The sequence below is a fragment of the Homalodisca vitripennis genome, chromosome 5 (assembly GCF_021130785.1).
Source record: "Homalodisca vitripennis isolate AUS2020 chromosome 5, UT_GWSS_2.1, whole genome shotgun sequence".
NCBI classification, from domain to species: domain Eukaryota; kingdom Metazoa; phylum Arthropoda; class Insecta; order Hemiptera; family Cicadellidae; genus Homalodisca; species Homalodisca vitripennis.
The window spans coordinates 136,053,025-136,067,287 of record NC_060211.1 but is presented as its reverse complement, the minus strand read 5'-3'; the positions used below and the strand labels follow the sequence as shown (position 1 = coordinate 136,067,287).

The 14,263-nt window shown below is 34.3% G+C and overlaps 1 protein-coding gene across 3 annotated transcripts in view; it reads left to right on the top strand.

Annotated features, from left to right (window-relative positions):
* Window positions 1–9,546, top strand: part of LOC124362916 (terminal nucleotidyltransferase 5C) — a 115,320-nt gene extending 105,774 nt beyond the window's left edge. For all 3 annotated transcript variants that reach the window (XM_046817807.1, XM_046817809.1, XM_046817808.1), the window contains exon 2: window positions 3,093–9,546. In XM_046817807.1, coding sequence (XP_046673763.1) covers window positions 3,093–4,340 — 1,248 coding nt within the window. In that variant the 3' untranslated portion in view covers window positions 4,341–9,546. The remainder of the gene's footprint in view (window positions 1–3,092) is intronic.
* Window positions 9,547–14,263: the final 4,717 nt, after the last annotated feature.

Genomic DNA, 14,263 nt, shown 5'->3' with positions numbered 1-14,263 from the left:
ATATCATAAGGGAACTTTATTTGCATAACAAAGGTATAAATGGATTGCATAAATAAGTTACTCCATTCTTTATCAAAATGTTCATGCATAGAATGGGTACTAACCCATTGACAACAAAGTACAACAACGAAATTGTCTCAGTGTTGTTAGTTTGTATCGAAATTGACGTTTATTGAAAGTGCAGGAAATGAAAATGCATTTGCTTCTTTTCAACAGGATATATCACTACGAGTCAATAAATCCTTTTTGTAGAGTTCGAAAATAGTTTACCTAAAATGACAATAGGATAATACACACTGTCTCGTAGATGATTGTTCTTTTTCAACTAGTAGTGCTTTAGTTATTTACTGATAATTGCTCTAAAAAAGTGGCACAGGTGCTGGAACTACATGAGTGGCGAGAAGAGCTGGTGGTTGTAGGTCTTTGCTCTGCAGTTTTCCAAACAGGGGTCATCTTCGTAATGGTGTGTGTTTCTAGAATCTCGTTGGCAGTTTGTGAGCAAGCCGATCAGAATGTTCATTGATAGCCAGGCAGGTTATGTACTCCGTGTGTTCAGCTCAAACCTTATCTGCAGTTTTTTTATATGTATCCTGTCTCGGAGGACCAAGGATACATATAAAAGAAAGTCAGGGACTCGTTTATATGAGAAGTTTAATGTTTTGGCAAACGAGCTTAGCATTTAAAAAAATTATACAATATCAACCGTACTAAATCCTGAGGTGTGTAGTCCTAGAAATATCTTGAACACTGAACACATTTGCTGATGAAGAGTGTTATCAGAATTTTGGATGAGTAAGCTTGTTCTACAGTCACATTCCCACACAGAGTAGCATCTGATTTCTCCGTGAGGTGATATTAAATGATGGTAAATCTCCGGAATCCTGTTGGTCTTGAAATCATCCGTCAATGATGAACTTAAAAGAAAGAAATGAGCATAAAAAGTAGAACACGCAATACAAAATTGTTTCTCAGAGGACAAAACGTGTGTATTAAATTGTAGCTGAAGCCAAACTGATTTAGGTTTCATTGACAGTATGTCTTGTTTTCGCCTAAATTACCGAAAATTAGCTTCTAGCTCTGTGGGCGGATTTCTAATTTGGGGTAATTGACTTATCCTTTGTGATAGTAGGCTACTATCAGGCATAATAACAGCAATTAAATAGTCGTTTAGGTCGTTACATAAAATTAGTTGAGTTACAACGAGTTAAACCAAATATTACACCATGAGGATTTTGTTGAGTAAGCAGTGAGAAAATTGAGGTTTCCTGTAACCAGGTACGCTAGTACGAGTAGTTGTGATCGGTTTTGTACTGGTAACAACCATCGATGTGTTTTATACATCGATTGTAACGAGTAGTCAGCGTCTATCGGCCCTAGGAACCGGACTGCGTTTACATATGACTCTATACTGTAGTGAATGGTTTCCAGTTAAAGCTTAAACTTCAACCATAGAAATATTAAAATAATGAATTTTAAACCATTTGGATGCCATTTTTGGATATTAAAACCCAAAAATAAAAATTGATGATGACCTGATACAACAAAATAGAGGATGCAGCGTCTTAAAATTCAAGCTACTTCCTATCCTCGTCCTTGGAATTGCTCGTTCCCAGGCCTTTCAAGAATAACACCCTATTTCACGTTTACTATCCAGTTTTTGTAATGTTACTTATACCATAGGCTCTCCATTTGTTTAGTTTAGTATAAATAATTTATTTTAAACATTACTCACGATGTTTAAAATAAACACTAGTCACTACAATAAACTTAGAAAATCAGTTGTATCTATATTTAAGCCCTATCTTAAAAATGGGACAGTTTGAAAATTGCGCGACCAAATGAGGAGTTAAAACTTGATGGAAAGTTTTTCTAAAAGTCATCCACCGGCTTTACTTTTTTAATTTTACCAATGAGTATCCAGAGAAACAAATTTAATTTTTAACTTACACAACACACCTAATTTTAGTATGACACTTTTGAACACGCTGTGATTTTTAAGTAGAAAAATTGGATTTAAATTCATCTCTCGACTGTGTACGATTGTGAAGGTCCCCTTAAAATATCGTTTGAAGAAACCTTTTATGTTAGGTATGACACAACCTCGTGTGCATGCAGTTGGGAATATAAATAGACCTACTTCGAGAACCTACGAACATTTGTTTGAAATTTTCGCAAAAAAATGTTACTAACCATAAACATTCTTAGGAAGATCCTAGTTTATTTGCTTTAGAAAATTATATTTCTTTAATGGCCTTCAATACTTCATGGTGAAATATGTCCTGTATAATTGACAGGAGAATTTGAATTCCTCCAGATTTCTATGAGTAGAGTACCCTTAGTGGGTATTACATTTGAAACAATGTGTTGTATAGTATAAATTACGAGACTTTCAATTTATAAACTGATCTTACACCCATTCTTTGTCCACATTGTACCACATGTGTGCGTTTTCAAGTATAATTACGGTAAAACTCAAAAAGTGTGAACTGTTTTGTGATGTTCAAAATTGTACATTTCAAAGAAACCGAGCATGAGCATTCGGTCACTGAGGTAATTGCAATGGATATCCTTATGCCAAGCTGTATATTTTTCATTCAAGCAATTCTATAAACAGGTCACCTTTATACAGTTTGCTTACGTAAGCATTATAGCGGAAAGTAGATAAGATAGATAACAGGTAGCCGACCCGCAGGAGGAAGCAAGTAACTTGTTTAAACAATATCGTACTTCGTTTTCTACATTTTTATTGCATATTTATTAATTATGAATCCCTTGCTGCTCTACTTTCCAGTGGAGGAGTTTCTTCCGCTATACTTTTTTCTATATATAAAAGTATTTCATTCAGTTTGAATAGAAATTTTAAATGACTATGGTCTTTATTGTAAACTATTTCATGTTTAATTAATAATGAGTATAAGTAACATGTCAATCCTTAATTGGATATGCTTGTACCCGAGAACTTGGAACGGATCCTTTTATGTCGTTTGTGTCTCCTAATAACTATTTGTAGTCACTGATATGATGATTACCATCTCAGATTATAGATGGTTAGTACTGTAGAAACGGTGGTAATGCTAATCGTTTTGTTACAGTGTGGATCTCTGGAAATCGGGGAGAAGAACAAGATCCACATCCCGATGATGGAGAATAACAAGACGGAGACGGGCGGTGTGGCGAGTCAGCAGAGGCTGGCTGTGCTGAGCTACGAGCAAGTACGGCGGCTTAGCGACGTCATGGACGAAGTAGTGAGCATCCACGGCCGAGGCAACTTCCCGACCATCGAGGTGCGGCTGAGGGACTTGGTGACCGTGGTCAAAGGCAAGCTGGAGGGCGACACGGCCAATGGGGGCGCTGGACTGAGGGTACGCGACATCAGACTCAACGGCGGGGCAGCGTCCCACGTGCTGGCCACAGAGTCGCAGCCTTACAACGATCTGGACCTTATCTTCGGCGTGGAACTGTCGGGGGGCAGGAACTTTGACCGAGTGAAGGCCGCGGTACTGGGGTCGCTCTTCGACCTGCTGCCTGAGGGTGTCAGTCGGAAACGTATCACCACATGCAGTTTGAAAGAGGCTTATGTCGGTAAAATGGTGAAAGTGAATCACGAAGGTGACAAGTGGTCGCTGATCTCTCTGGGGAACTCGCGGGGACACAGGAACGTCGAGTTGAAGTTCGTCGACTCGATGAAGAGGCCGTTCGAATTCTCGGTCGACTCTTTCCAGATCATCCTCGATTCGTTACTGCTCTTCTACGAGTGCTCCGAGTTATCGATAAGTGAGAACTTTTACCCTACCGTGGTCGGCGAGTCCGTCTACGGAGACTTCCAGGAGGCACTGTACCACCTGCACAAGAAGCTGATAGCCACCAGACACCCGGAGGAGATCCGCGGTGGTGGGCTGTTAAAGTACTGTAACCTGTTAGTGCGCTCTTACCGACCCGCGCAGCCCGACTACATCAAGTCCCTAGAGCGGTACATGTGCTCTCGGTTCTTTATAGACTTTTCCGACGTACACCAACAGCGCTCCAAGCTGGAGAACTACCTGTGGAATCACTTCGTCGGTGCTGAGGAGGAGTCCCTCAAGTACCAGTACCTCATGCTCCTGCACAGCGTGGTCGAGGAGTCTACCGTCTGCCTGATGGGCCATGAGCGGCGCCAGACTCTGTGCCTGATCGAAGAACTCGCCTGCCAGGTCTTCTGCCAGGAGCAACAGCGACTCCTGGCCGCCCAGCCGGCCACCATCATCTACGCCGGCGGCTACTACTACGCTCCTGTCATTCCGACCTACCCTACGACGTACCACACACACGGCCACTCTACCTACATGACTTGCACGTCGTAACAACATTCCTCGGCCTGGCCACTTCATGTAAAATAATTGATTTCTTATCTCTTTCCGGTAAATATGAGAGCCGCGGCTAAGCGGGCTGAAGTAGGGTGTCCTGCAGTAACTTATCGTTTGTGATCTCACTCAATCTGCTCGATTGTTATCAATACTTTCAAGGAAGTTTACTGTTGCCCATCAGTTGTTGCCCGCATTCAACGTCTCCGACAATCTTATGTGTTGATTTTACATTGAGGGTCTTTAAAAATAGTGTGTTTGTCTGCCAGTTGACCGGAAGACAAAGTGATTAATATTCCGAGCTTGTTTTCGCACAAATGTTTTTAGTGGTAATGGAGAAAAGGGGTTTGTTGTTTACATTTGACTGACATGGTATGATATTGGGCCGAATTCGTTTAGAAGGATTGTGTCTCGACTTCGACTAGATGTTAGGAATGTAACTTTTGATTTTGCTATGTACCGCAATGAAGGAAACTGCACAATTTTTTGAAAAACAACTGGATAGTAAATTATGTAACTAGTGTAAAAACTGGTAGGCAAAACTGCTTCAGTTTCATGGAAAGTGGTGATTTAATTAACAGTTAATTTTTTAGTAATTATCAGATATTATGGAGTAAATATGAAAAAGTAAATACAATAACAAACTTTTTTCGTTAAGAAAAGTTCCTAAAAGTTGTTTTAAATAGTTATCACTCAAAACATAAGATGAGGGTGGTTTCTTTGGTGTAGTGATATTTCCTCACTGGCAGGAAGTAAGAGTATTGATTATGGTTCGTTTTTGCATTGCAAAAACATTTTATAAGAAACCAAATTTTAATATTGCGTTTTAAATAATATTAAGAAAACATAAAACCGTTGGAGCCATATTGTATCTCTTGGAGCCAACATTTTGTGTAATTTTAACTGTTTTAATGAAGTCTATATTAAGTTTTCTTTTTCGTTATATACTTCTTTATTTTATCATTTTCTGGTGGTGGGCTATAAAAATATGGTTATAAACACATTTATAGTTTATATACGACTGAATCTTGTGTTTATTTTGTATATAAACTATAGATATCACTGATGACATAGTGTATATGGTGGGATTACATTACATACTTGTGGGCACGTTTGTGTTTCCGTAATATTAAATCTGATTATTTTATATTTATTAAATACTGCAAGTGTATAATCCATCGTAGTCAATTGAACAATACAAAATAATGTTACTATAATGCTAAATTTTAAGCAGTGAATTTGTACTCATGTTAGTACAAACGTAGCTAAAGTGATGTAATTTAATGTGGTGTACAAAATCTCAAACCGTAATTGTACCAAAACTATAGGATTTTATTTTTTATTGAAGACACATGATTATGTAATATATATTTTTACACGTATAGAGAATACAAATATTTATTTTTCGTATAAATGAATTAATGTTTGTACGGTAGAGAAAAGTTTAATCTAGAAAGTAACAATGACGGTATGATGTAAAACGTTTCTATTGAATATGTTTTTCCATTTTTGGCAAAATATAATAAAAGGCAAAATACTTTTCTAAATCACTATTATTAAAGTGTTGATTCTTTTTTTTACTTGAGCATGTTTTATTGCGATAAAACCTATATAAAATCTCAAGTAAATTGTTCCAGAAGATAAATATGTTTTAATCAAATTTTATTCAATGATTTAATTTTCTTTGCGTTAAATTAACCATTTCACAGTTTTTTTCAGATAGCACTGAACAAAACGAGGTGGTCCAAATGGTTATATAGATCTATTAAAAAACTAAATTATTGTATTAAAATATCATCATATTTTGTGTCCTTGTAGTTGTCACAAGGTTATTAATTGGCAACAATAAATATAAAACCTTAAAACAATACATTCCAAAAGCAATGATGTAACGGTTTCAATAATTCGTTATAGTGCTTAATGTTTGTTATAACCAATGAGTTGACCATAATAGTTTAAATTTATGAAACGTGAACTGTTCTTCCATTAAGTTAAACAGTCTGAAAGAAATTAGGATATCTATACAGGATCTTGTTAACATAAAATACAAGCTATTGTCTAATTTTCTTCTAATTTATATTGTTGGATTTTCTTTGATTGCCAAACCAGTTAGTATATGGGGTATGTATAACCTTTTGATGTGGATTTAATTTTTAAAATACTATATTTTACCCTCTAGTATAATTACTAGAAGCTAAAATACCATTCTGCCCATTGAGGGCCAGTTTTAATAACTAGGTATTAAAAATATTTTGTCTGTTAATCTCTGGAATTGAGCTTTGATATGACAAAAGCAGGTTAAGTTGAATGGATCACCTTTAGATGTTAAAAGGATCTAAATTAAGATTTTATCATTATCAACATTTTGATCTAAAAGGTGTTCTAAGTAACTTAATCTATTGTAAAGTGAATTATACATATAAATACCAAGTAATTAAACCAGTATTACATAAATATTTTAATTGATACTCTTCATTTTGCTTCAATATATTTGTAAAGTCTACAAAAACAAGTTAAAAAGATTTATTTCAGAATATTTAAAACTTAAATATTTATAGTTGCTTGATCTAAAACAAAGAAATACAAAATGAGAAATAGGATTATTTCTAATAATACTGTCATGCTTTGTGTTTTTCATTAGCCCAAAATGATTTATTTAGGTTTTTGTTAGTATTAAAGTACTCTTCAAAAGTCTTACAAAATTACAGATTTTTTTACTTAATTTTTGCTCTTTATGGCATAGTTACTAATTTATATGTGGGACAAGTATAAGTTTCGGTAAATTTATAAAATCTTTTGGGAAGTTTTCTTTTTACTCAAAAGTACATTTAATTTAACCTCATGATGTTTTTATACTTGTTGTTTGCGCAAATAAATTGTGTGTTTAATTATGTACACAAAATGACGTTAAATATGTCACAATATAAATTTCCTCTATTTCACAACAATAGTTCTTACCCTTGTGTTAGACTGTGCGCTTTTTCTTTATAAGTGTCTACAATAATTTATTTGCTCTACTAGTAATTTAAAATAATTTAATTTAAATTCAAGTAATTAAATCAGGCATTGTCTTCCCTAATTCTAAAGATCTTTGGCCTAAGATAAATTACTTTAACAATGAATAAAATTTGCCTATACACATTTGAAAATGGCCTAATGTGAAAAAAATAAAATACAATAAACAATCCCGGTGTAATAAGAGTACTCTAGATAGGTATTAGTGTTGTACGTTACCAAAGGCCTAATCGCTTAACAATAATGTTTCTTACAAGTTTAGAATCAAGATGTGTAATACGTGCAACCACATTGTTCAATATATTGATGAGACTCGATGTTTAATCCCTTCTCACATGTCATGATCATTGAGTATATACTTCAGATCGGATATATAGTTGTATAGTTTGATTCATGTGTTAATTTATTCCATAAAAATAGAAAAACAAAAAAACCAACAAAAATTCAAATTTCTCATCACTTAGGTTTAATTCATATAGATTAATTTATTTAACAACATAGTTTGGATGCATGTATGAAACGTACCGCACCGTAAAAGCCTGAGTAAAAACATCGTACTGTTCAGTTGACTGATGTTTGTAAAGTGTTAGTATTTAATATATAATGTAAATTGTAAGATTGAACTGTAAATTATCAATAAAGTTTAGTAGTAATGCTTATCATTGAAAATAACTTGTAACATCGTAACTAGAAGATAATGGCTGTTGTATGCTTGCCAAGAGAGTTACCTGGTTATAAAACGGAATCCGTTCCTATTAAGAAAGAATGCGCTTTGACACTAAATTATGCAATTTGAGGCTGTAAAACTTCATTTTCAATATTGGTAGTGTGACAAACAGTGTATCTGATCTTGGATTTGTGGCTGTCAATCCAGCGTAATATGTCTAGAATACGGCGATACTTTATGCCATTTTTGACATATGCCATTACAAATTTCAGGGTTGCCACCTGTAACATGAGAAATTGAAAATGTATTTGCTGTGTAATATGTCTTGAATTGTTGTTCTTATCAATTCTGAGTTAAATTATAAAAAAAAAAATACCAACCACTCTGCTTTTAAAAGTGCTGTATTATAATTACTCATTTTTGCCTGAGTTATACCATTTACTGATTCATAGGTAAAGAAGAAACTCTAAACAAAATTCTGTACTAAACAAGGTGAATATTATTTGATGTGGTGGCAGTTACGACATTAAACACTTTCCAATGGCATATCTTGAGAAGGTGTAAATGTTTAAAACATTTTATATGTTTATACAACATGAGTATATAAAATGTTGAGTATATAAAGAACATGTTGTTCCAAGCGTTCTCACGTTTATATGGACATTCTTATGAAACTAGGCTGCATTTATTCTCTTTTTTCTGTTTATTAGTTAAGCTTTATCTTATAGCGAACCAATAAAATGTACATATGGTTCCCTTTCAAAATTAAATTTTTAATAAATGGTTGAATTACATTATTTGATATTCAACCATTTCCACCAAAATGGTCAGTGGGTTATTTAAAAATAAAATGTGCATCACACAACGAAATGATGCGTTACGGTTATTCTGAAATAAGAGTCCATGTAAATGTACAAATGACTTAGCAACTAGTTGTGTACGAACTTGATATGTAGCCGTTTTACTTCTGCATGTTACATCTAGTCAAAATGTACTATTGTTTATGTCAGAATATAATATATGAGTGTAACTGTATAATTTTTCTATCTCATATCCATTTCTTCAGTACATTTTCGAAAATCGTGTCATTTAAAGAAGAAGCACTCGACAGTAAACTAGTGGTGTAGACATAGGTGTACCTAACAATAATGAAGGACATCCTAGCGAGTATTATATGATCGCTATTATAACCATATTTTATGCCTGATGCGCAATTCTGTCTTCTCAGTTAAAATCTCATTTTAAGATGTCATACTTGGAAATTTTTGTATGAGTTCTTTTAAACAACTACATCTAAACTTTTAAACCAATTTAAGATGTGTATTAAAATCTAGTCTTAATTTGAATCAGTTAATTGTATGAATTGCAGGGTAATTGGATTGATGATTGTTCATTTTGTGCACAAAGGGAAGAATAAGGCAGTCAATCATTTTTGAGACCTTTGTCCACCCAAGAAGTGCTTGTCACTCTGTAACTCAAGAACTTAAATGTAAAAAATCCTCAATAAAAAAAGTGAAAAAATAATATGTGTTGTATTTTATTTTTTATTTTACACTTCCTTTATTACTAGTGGAATACAGTGATTTTTGAATTTATTAGCTTAGAAAGTGAAAAATTTAAAAAGTTTGAACTAATATTGTTAGTAAGTGCTTGAATCAAAATGTTTTCGGTAACAAAAACATGTTATAGGACTTTACATCACTTGCTACCGGTACTTAGATTAACATTTTTAAAATTTCCCATGTTTGATTGTAATTTTAACGTTTCTTTATAAACAATTAAAATTTATATTATATCATTTTCTAAATTTAGTTCAAATGTTTTTTTAATTTGTCATGTGGGCATATATATATATATATATATATATATATATATATATATATATATATATATATATATTAAACAAATATATATATATATATATTCGTTTTTGAAAATTACTCTTTCTCAGTTTTTTAGTTTTCTGGAATCTCTGCTAGTTTTCCACAATACCACTGTTTATACCTAAGAACCATTTCCTTGTGATAATTGGTGATAATTGTAGAAGTCGTTTTGGCATTCTGTGGCTGTAAGTTGGTTTTTACAGTGTCTATATTGTTTTAGTCACAATTTGGTTAAACAAATATTTGTGATTAACAAATTTAGTTTCTCAGTTTAAAAATATCTCAGCATATGCCAAAAATATTGATAGATGGTAAGAAATCAATAGATCTATTACTTTTTCAAAAACTCTTCTCACATAAAATTAATATGAAGCACGATTTATCTATACTCAAATTGCTATTACAAAACTGCATTGTTAAATACACAATACTGTAAACTTGTGGTGGAGTTTTCTTGGTACATGTAGGAAATCCTGTTCTGTGTAAAAAACATCATCTGATACATCACTCAAGGTAAAAACTACAGCAGTGAAATGAAAAATGACTGCTTAGGGGTGAACTTTGGACTGTAAAGCCCATTCATTTACTTAACCTTCAAATGAAAGGTTTGTGAAATTATTCCATGCTATGGATGTAATCGATATACAGAATGGTTATTTACGAACTGTAAACTATTACTATTGGAGTTAAGCCCACCATATGCATAGGCCACTATTATATATAAATGAATCATAAAAATCAAATGTTCGATTTACTATTTAGTGAAGTAAAAATCATAATAGAGCTGTTTCTTTCAGATTTAGCTTTGTTAAATATACCATTTTATATTTTATTCAGAATAGAAGTGGAGGATCACTCTTTCTCCTAATGTTATGAATCGCAAAATTTAAAATATATACATGTGCTACTTTTGTAATTGCATTTAGACATCTAATGTACAAATTTCAGTGTGTTTAAGTAAACTATTTATTTTATTTCCAAAAACATCAAATTTTACATGTGTTTCAATACTAAAAAAACTCTTGTGCCAATTTATAAACATTAAATTATGTGCTTATTTTATTATCATCATGATAAGGCCCAAATGGTAAAAGTCATCTGTATGAGAATTGGGGTGGACGTAAATAAGTGGCAGTACTAAGTGTCTACACATAACGTAGCTATGGTGGGAAGGAGTTTAGTTCGAGTCCCCCTCCCTTTTAGCACAGCGTCTGGAATCTGATAACGTCATAGACTAGTCCTGGAATTTAGAGTCACGTTCCTCTGAAGAGATCCAAAAAAAGTCAGCGACGAAGAAGCTCTAAATGAACTCGACATCAGACATACCAAGACTACAAAATATAAGTATTCTAGGTAGTTGAAGAGATTCTAATTGTCTCATCAGGTGTACAATTGAGTGCACTACGATCTGTAAGCATGGTGGAGTAACCGGGTTTTCTGTACATAACGTAGCTATAGTGGAAAATATTGATTCAATGTGAATATTGAATTTAGCTCCAGTTCACCTTCCTCTACGAAGTCTGTAACTGCGTAAGGAGTCTGGGTGTGACTCCAAGCGCTGCATTAAGAGAAAGGTGAACTGGAGCTAAAATAAACATTCACAAAATAATAAGAAAGTGTGTTATTTGGGCAGTCGGAACGTATGGGGAGCTCTAGGATCAAAATAGTGTTCCATTAAATTATTCTATAAAGCTTGTGGTTGGACAGATTTGAATCAAACTTAAAAAAAATGCGTTCTTTGGAATCATTGTTAACACAGGACAGCTCGTATGTGGCTATGGATCCAAGGAGGCACAGTCCCTCGCCCAAAATCCCTTTATAAACAAATTGGAACATCCTATAAATAAACAATTCTTAACCAAATATTGCAAGAACATTCTATAAGTAGATGACAAGATCAAGTTCCAAAAAACAGCTCTTGGACCAAAACCGATTCCCACACCTTACATAACTTAACAATAGCCTGACTTTCACTATACTTGATAGAGACGTTCCTTGAAATAAATGGTCATGAGCTCATTTGAAACCCAGGGAACAAGAGTTTCTCATCACAAAAATCCTAGGGATCTATGAAAAGACTTTTTATAAATGGAAGCCTAGGATGACCATTCAATTTTTCATTCTGGAGGCGGAGACCAATAACCGTACATATTTCCCGCACTGTTATACTGGATTTGAGTGAATCTTAATTACCCAATATTATCAAGCACGTGGTATTGAAGGAATTTGACTGAAGGACAGCTTAAGACCTTAGACGTAATTCATGAGGATAAAAGTTTTCAATAAATATGAGACATAAAACATCTGTTAAATTTAACTAACTGTTATGATCATTTTATGAAACACAATTTGCTAAATAGTTATCGAAATTCTGTATGTTATGTTGGAACAAAAGGATGAGCTTCGGAGCAAAACGGGTTTGTTTTTAATATATTGTCATGAATAATTGTGAAAATATTTTTTACCTACAATCCACTTGAGCACTTTTGCAGAACCGCGAGAACCTTTAGGGTAAAAACCTTTTCACACACATTTCTCATTCATAATCTACGAGAGTTTATGTTAGAAACCTCCCGGAAGCCAGTAGTTTTGGATCAGGTTGACTTATCAGGGGAGTACTTAGATGCCTTAACATCAGGATCCTGGGTCATTTAGAGGTAGGAATTTCCTAATGCCAGAGTTCGGAACCTCCAAAATACAAGAAAGTTAGAGACAAATACATCAGCAATCAATAGCTTTCTTGGGTCAAAAACATTTTGAGATAACAAACTTCTTATTGCTAAGACCTACCAATGGCTGAAACCTGCTAGGGACTTCCTTCTAGGAAACTAGACTAGCTTCCTGAATCTGGGAGATCCTTGAGACTAAAATCTACCAGATGTCAGAAGCTACCAAAGATCTATGAGTTCCAAAACACCGGGTAGATTCCAGAGTCCGACTGAAATCTGGAATCTCCCAGGTGCCATGATCTATTTTATAAGTCAACAGCTTGGGAATCCATAGATTAAAGCTCCTAGAGGTAATAACCTCACAGTGATCAGAATTGCCCATAGTCCCAAAATTTTAAAGGCTTTTACCAATTTTAGATAAAATAAGTTTCCAGACTCCAGGAGTTTCCGAGGCTTTAGAGTTAATGGGACTACAGGCTGAAAATCTTCTGAGGTGAATAGCTTGCAGATCCCGGAACCTCATGTCAAAAACCACTTGGAGTCTAGCAGATTCTAATGGTTGATTGTTTATTTTTAGATTCCAGGAACTTCTAGACACCAGGAACAGCCATGCAAGAATGCAAATAATAGGACACTATACAATAAATTCAGTATTACGAATATATTACAACACAGATTCATAAATGTCCAAAGATATATTAGACACAATTATCTATATCAAAGTTAAGAACGTCCAAAACTGATCTATCTTCCTGATATCCAAGGAAAACCTGTCAAAAGATATTATTAAAAACACATTATCAAACAAGTATTGATTTTACAGGCTCAAAATTTTAAGAAACGTTGGAGAATAGTAAAGAATAATATTATACTGTATACGCCTGAAGTCTACAGTAACATTTAGGAGTCGTTCAGGAAGGGTATGGAACTTTTAATATCCACTCCACGCGATTCCGTATACTAAACCACAGAGGGGTGTGTAAAGATACATTCAGAGAGCTTGGATTGCTGATTTTGCTCTGCCTGTACATTTACGAGGTGGCTGAGTACTTTCAATAGAAGTGTGCTATGATGCGAGGCAGTAATATACGCCAGTATGGAACAAGAGGTCGCGAAAACTTGCGAATTCAACACAGAACTGTGGCCTTTGATCATATACCGACACAAGTTTGTGTCAAGCTGATCAATAGGCTACCACAAGCAAACAATTTCAAATAGTTTAAAGCTCGTCTGAAACGCCTCTTGGTGTATATGACCTCCACTCGGTTGAGGAGTTCATGAAAGGCGCTGGGACAACTAATTGGACATTTTATTAGGATCTGACGTAGCGTATGGATGAAGGTATGCTTGAACATTCATTTCATGGTGAATGTGCGTGAATGATTAGGTTTGGCAGAACAATTAAAACAATGTTATCAGTGTTGTATTTTTATTATTGACTATTGTGGAACATTTATATATTGTCAGATGCATTAACAAATTATTATTACCAAGTGAACCTCACCGGCTGTGTAAGCTCAAAAACTAAAGATCAAAGTTTTTTCTTCATTAGAGTACTTTTCCAAAGCTCCTTTACTCTTTATCTGTCCATTTTCTAAACACATACCCGCGCGGAAACTTAGCAAGCATAAACAGTGGGAGGGTTACAGCAGTAATCAGAATTTTAACCTGTGCTGTTTCTAAGGACGA